This window comes from Macrobrachium nipponense, chromosome 7 (assembly GCF_015104395.2).
Source record: "Macrobrachium nipponense isolate FS-2020 chromosome 7, ASM1510439v2, whole genome shotgun sequence".
NCBI lineage: Eukaryota > Metazoa > Arthropoda > Malacostraca > Decapoda > Palaemonidae > Macrobrachium > Macrobrachium nipponense.
Genome location: NC_061109.1, coordinates 55271161 through 55277160, shown reverse-complemented (window position 1 = coordinate 55277160; position 6000 = coordinate 55271161). Strand labels below are relative to the sequence as shown.

Genomic DNA, 6000 nt, shown 5'->3' with positions numbered 1-6000 from the left:
GAATAGGCCATTTTAATTATGTAGCATCTTCCCTTGTGAACGACAAAGTAAGGCCTGCAATCGCTTTAATTATTGGCAGGAAGGACGACAGGACTGAATTAGTTCCAGGTAATGAAACCAGATATTGTTTGTAGTGTAATGAAATAATTGTTTGCTTTGCAGCATAAATGTTTTCTGTTGTCGTACAAGACACAATTTGAAATTGGATTATTTTTCACAGCCTTAGGAAAATCAAACTAGACCAATTTCCCGTTCCACATGAAGTTTTCGGGAAGGACACATGAATCAGCAACTATACGCTGATAAGGACTTCTGTCATCGTGCAATTTAGGAGATAATTTTGAGGACCTTTTTGACCATTTCACCTTCATTTAGGTCTGTCTTCACGGAATCTACTCTCCCTTTATTTCGTCGTCTGTTCATATTTGAGGTTGCTAATGTCTTGTAATATACGGAGACAAATTGATGGGATTTTCATTTATGCTAAAACAGTGATTGCCATTATGTAATTTTTCCTTATAAGTTTTTAAATCACCGTACAGAGACTCGTGTAATTATTCACAAAGCCTAATTCCACTGTTGCACTTTTGGACAGATAGCAGAATATTCAGTAATACACCAATCGGCGCTCTGTTACAGACATGATCTTAAGAAGACTGCACTATAGATCTTGGGGGTCATACCAGTTTGAAAAGGCTGTCTGGATCGGATGCTCAGATTGCTTTTAATTTTGAATTAGTTTTATGGAAAGTCTCTACAATTTTTGTATCATTATCATCGAAAGATTTAGATTTACAAATAACGGTCTTTTTGACGAAAAAGCATACTCTCCTTTTATGAAACAGGCAAAATGATCAGGGTAGCCAACCGTATATCATGCGTCAAGTTAAAAGAGCTGGAATTCGAGTCTTGGCTTTTTTCTTTCTTTCTTTTTTTATTTCTTCTGGTTTGAAATTTCTTTTAGATCTTTCGTAGACAGATAAGGTAGCCAGGAGGTGATCAGCTGTTAATCTCAAACGAAACCAGATGATCTCGAATTCAGTCAGCAAAACGAGTGTACGTCATATGAGTTATGAGTTACATACTCTATAGGACCCTCTCTGAATGATCAAGGTCACATATGAATTAAGAATCACACATGAATCAAGTACAAGACTAGAAAAACAGACTAGTAATCAAACAAACCAACAAATATTGATATGTCCACGTAGGCTTCGCTATACATGGTCATCGGAGTTTCTTATCTCGGGAAGCTGCGTCTTCTGCGCTAATGCATTGCATATGAAGAGCATCTGGTCCAACTTCTTGTCGAGCAAAAGCAGCTGTCAAAAAATATGCATATGTATACTTGTAATGTGGTATTTTCAAGTTGTTTTTCAACTTCATGAACTCAAGAATGACTGTGGTCAAAATTCAATTAAAACCTATGAAAAGCTAATCTAATGATAACAAAGACAGTAAATAATTTTCTATGTAACTGTAAATAACTTGCTTAATAACTGAAGATCGTCTTAGACTGTGTAAGCCTACAGCGTTGAGCGTTGAGGCTACTAATTTCTTGTGTAATTTATTGTCTGTAGCATAATCACATAGTTTATTAACAGTCTTTGTCTATATGGAAAATTAACCGAAAGATCCTTTGTCATACTATTCAGTTGACATCTGCTGCAAAATGTAATTCTAATGACTTGATTGGGGAACGTAACTACTTTGTTAAGATTCACTTTTATTAACGTGGAATTAATACCATTCGGATATATATCCTGATGAAGACTGGTTAGCTAAAAAAAAACAAATTTACAGTGTCGGGATTTTTACTTCTTTTACCATATTTATTTTTAATTAAAAACGTTTTATTTCCTATAAATAAGTGAAGGAAATTTTTTTTTGTAAAAATATTCTTAGAACGATGTTTAGAACTTTCAAAATCGAAAAGGTCATTTTGATGATCATTGTTCTCATGATTCTCACATCCTTAAAGGACTATACTCAAGTGTATCGTTCAGTCTTCATTTATCGTGCGGAATACTTGTCTGTCAACAACTTTTAAAACAGGGATTTGTCAAAAAGGCACCTGGATTTCATTTATATCAGAATAGTAACAAGAAAAAAAAGATAAAAATCATACTCTACTTTACTAGTCTAGATAAAAAAATATTCTATTGATATGTTATAGAAAGTGTTAGGATGAATTAATCACGTCCCAGTTTTGGTCAAAATGTGAAACCAGACTTCTCGAATGCATTTTGAGTTCTGTGAATTCTTAGGTTTTTATAAAGATTCCTACCTGTTGCTCAACTCTGTATAATCGAGCTCCTATGGTCATAGGCTTGACATTTCCTGACTTGTCGATACCTGCAAGGTAACTTCCAGGCTTACCGAGTGTCTGATCCAGCCTTCGTTGCAGTTCCTGTTAGAAATAAAGTATGTATAATGCATCATTAAATATCGTGTATTAAGGATGCCAACGGTCAGGATATTTTTTTTAACGTTGAATAGATATTTGGAATACGAATGATTCACATCCATATTACGTTAATTAGTGTAAAGTCAAACTTCATATGAGTTTACTTAGTTACACGTTGTCCCATGTTACCTTTATCCTGACCATCATGTTGAGATGTCCCTGGCTGTATTGTTCAATAACGTCTCTTACATCGTATGGTTTTCTAGCCTGCTGGAACTTCCTTCTTGCAACGAAGTACTTGATTTTCCTTATGGCTCTGATAGCGTTCCGGTGGGCCTCCGTCAGCCTGTGGAGGAGAGCCCTACAGTGTGTGAGTCCAAAAAATCATGCATGGGGACAGAGAGATCAGGGCAAAGTTGGAAATACTACTGACCAAAAGACACAAAAGGTTCTTAGGTGTGAATGGATACAATAGGTATTTGGTATTGGGACACAGTTTGAATATATAACCGGATACATTAAAGTCGGATACAGTGATGGCTATGAGATACCTGCTTATTAATTTCCCTCTTATGTGTTAACTGCTAAAGGTAAGAATATATGTTATAGCTGTATTTTATAGCGTTGTACACCACTATCAACTATGGATTAGTTAGGATGTTGCTGAACATAAACTTGCTAAAGATGTAAGTAATATAATGTTATGCTTTACACTTATCTGTTGTATATTGGTAATTTGAGAGCAAATACACTAAATATCAGATTGAATAGTTACCATGAATGAAACAGAATACCATTAGCTATTATACTTCGAAAACAGTGCTAATTCAGATTCAGCCACTAACAGAAAATCAAAAGTAGATTTTTTAATATTTTCAAACTTGATATTCACAATGTTGGAAATATTGCATAGTTATTCTGTTTGGCTGAATTACGTATACGTCTAATTCTACTTTCTAGGTAAGAACAGATTAAAGTGGAACGTTACTGTACTTACAAAGCTTGGAATAGAAAATTAGATGAATTTATTGTAGTTTTTATGTTCTTTCCGTAGACTTTCTTTTCTGTTGCGAATTTTAGTAATGATATGGGATAAACAAAATTCATGTTTAATTATTAAAATATATATATACATTAGAAATAGACAGTGTTTCTTGTTGCATAATGAGGACTGAAATGGCTTTGTAAATAACTGTTGATAAATTCCTAAAGCAAATGTTATAGCCATTCGAATTTGATAAAAGACTTGAAAAGGTATCGTATGTATTTAAAGGCGATTAATTAAAGCGAATTCGTGTTTTACATTTAAGAGTTATTATGCGTTTTTATTTTCGGATAATTACCTTTATTTCTTTTAACTGAAATTATCATAACCTTATTAACCATAGAGAATTTTTGCAAAAGATATAAATGATATATATATACACACACACACACACATATATATATATATATATATATATATATATATATATATATATATATATATATATATATATATATATATTTAAAAATCATAGTATGCACGTGAATTCATTACATAAGCGATTACCATTTTCCTGTGGTATTCTAATTATGTATGTATATATATATATATATATATATATATATATATATATATATATATATATATATATATATATATATATATATATTGGTATGTCGGGGATCAAATGAAATAGGTATCTGTTGAAATTTTTAAGAATAAGAGATAGGGTCGATATATAAGAGCAAGGAGATTTGCAAAATCAGAAATTTTTCGTATTGAAAATATTTCATTGCAGCACGAAGAATACTAGAATACTTGTGCATAGTGAATATTAGCTGATAGTATTATTAAACTGCGGTTGAGTGAGGATCTACTAGATCTACTTCCTAGCATTCTATTTTCAGAATATGCAAATAGGATGAGAGAGGGAAATGCACAAAAAAGATTAATATTTGCTGTTGCCTTCATTACAGTTTCTACTCACAGGTGAAAGAAGAAAAATGTAAATGGTAAAGGAGAAGCACAAAGGCTTTTTAGCAAAGAGATGATTCAAAATAATGAGGTAAAATTTGTCTTTGGAATAGGAAATGGCACACTGCACTCATCTTGTTTGTCATTCACATGAATGATGCAGGTAATAGTAATCATTCTAGTAGGCAGGTTATGTAAAAAATAGTTTTATAACTACTTGGGTCTCGTTGAATTTATGTACAATATGATATGGACAACACTGTCAAGAAAAAAAATATGAATGGGCAAAATTCCTTCTACGATACAAATAATATGACGTGTGTTTAACAGTGTGATAATAAATAGGGATCTTCATTTTTAATATATATATATATATATATATATATATATTACATATATATATTTATATATATATATATATATATATATATATATTAATATATATATATATATATATAGATATATATCTATATATATATATATATAATATGTCTATATGTATACATATAATTTTAATTAAAATATATTAAGATATAAATATATATATATATATATATATATTAATATATATATATAATTATTAATTATTATATATATATATATATATATTATATATATATATATATATATATATATATATATAATATATAGAGGTTATGCCACTATGATAGATCATTAAATCGCTTTCTGCAAATAATTTAGTTTTGATAAAATCACTGAAACATTAGAGGTTTATAGCTGCTAGTGTTATTGTTTAAGTAGTGGTTAGGATTGTTTCAAATTATCAGGGGTTTTGTTGTAAAGAAAATCTCTCGAGTGTAGAATTCGAAATTTAGGACAGCTTGCGTTTCTGAGATTGATAGATATAGTTTACACGATTAATTGAGAATGCAGTTATATTATTGTGTGTTTGGGAATATTTCCATATCCTACAATACAGGATTTTAAACATCTTTTTACCTGGCAGTTCTTATGGGATAAAAGTGATTAATATGAACATATTTGATATCTTGCTTCTTGGAACATCCGCATAGCGGTGCCTGCAAGAACAGATTGGGTTGATTGACTTTAGACATTAATTAAGAGAGCTTATGAAGTTACAGATGCCTGATAATTTGGCCACAGTCGCCCGTAATAGACTTATTAGGTTTTCATCTACAAGAAATAACGTTCATATCTCTTGAGTATGGACGTCGTGTCGTCTGAGAATTTCATCTCGGTAATTCCGGCCGTTTGAATACCAAAATTTGAAGTCATATAAACCTGAAGTGAAGATTGAGCATTACGTAACTTTTCGCTACATAACAAAACAACTTTTTTTATGGTATCACAAATTTGACAATCGTAAGAGCATTTAATTGTAAAGCAATGAGAGAGGGGTTTACATCAATTTTCCTTCATATTTTTATTGTTGGATGCACTAGATTAGATTTTAATCCACTTTATCGAGACCATGTCTTGTATAGGTAATAGCAACATTGTGTGACAAATATGCCTGAAGCACCTTTTGCTAATAACATCCAACCCAGTTAACTTTCTGGTAAGATTCACCATTGTTTGTAAATGTATCTTATCTCTTTAATTTAGTTATTATTCTCAGTCTGATTACAGCTGTGTTGTTTTGTAATTTTAT

The 6000-nt window shown here is 31.1% G+C and overlaps 1 protein-coding gene across 1 annotated transcript in view; it reads right to left on the bottom strand.

Moving 5' to 3' along the window:
- The window catches only part of LOC135217748 (potassium voltage-gated channel subfamily KQT member 1-like), a 335873-nt gene that overhangs the window by 2091 nt on the left and 327782 nt on the right, over positions 1 to 6000 (bottom strand). Inside the window, 3 exon segments of the mRNA XM_064253757.1 lie at positions 1 to 1322; positions 2288 to 2410; positions 2597 to 2753. The exon segment at positions 1 to 1322 is cut by the window's left edge and continues 2091 nt beyond it. Coding sequence (XP_064109827.1) covers positions 1218 to 1322; positions 2288 to 2410; positions 2597 to 2753 — 385 coding nt within the window. The 3' untranslated portion in view covers positions 1 to 1217.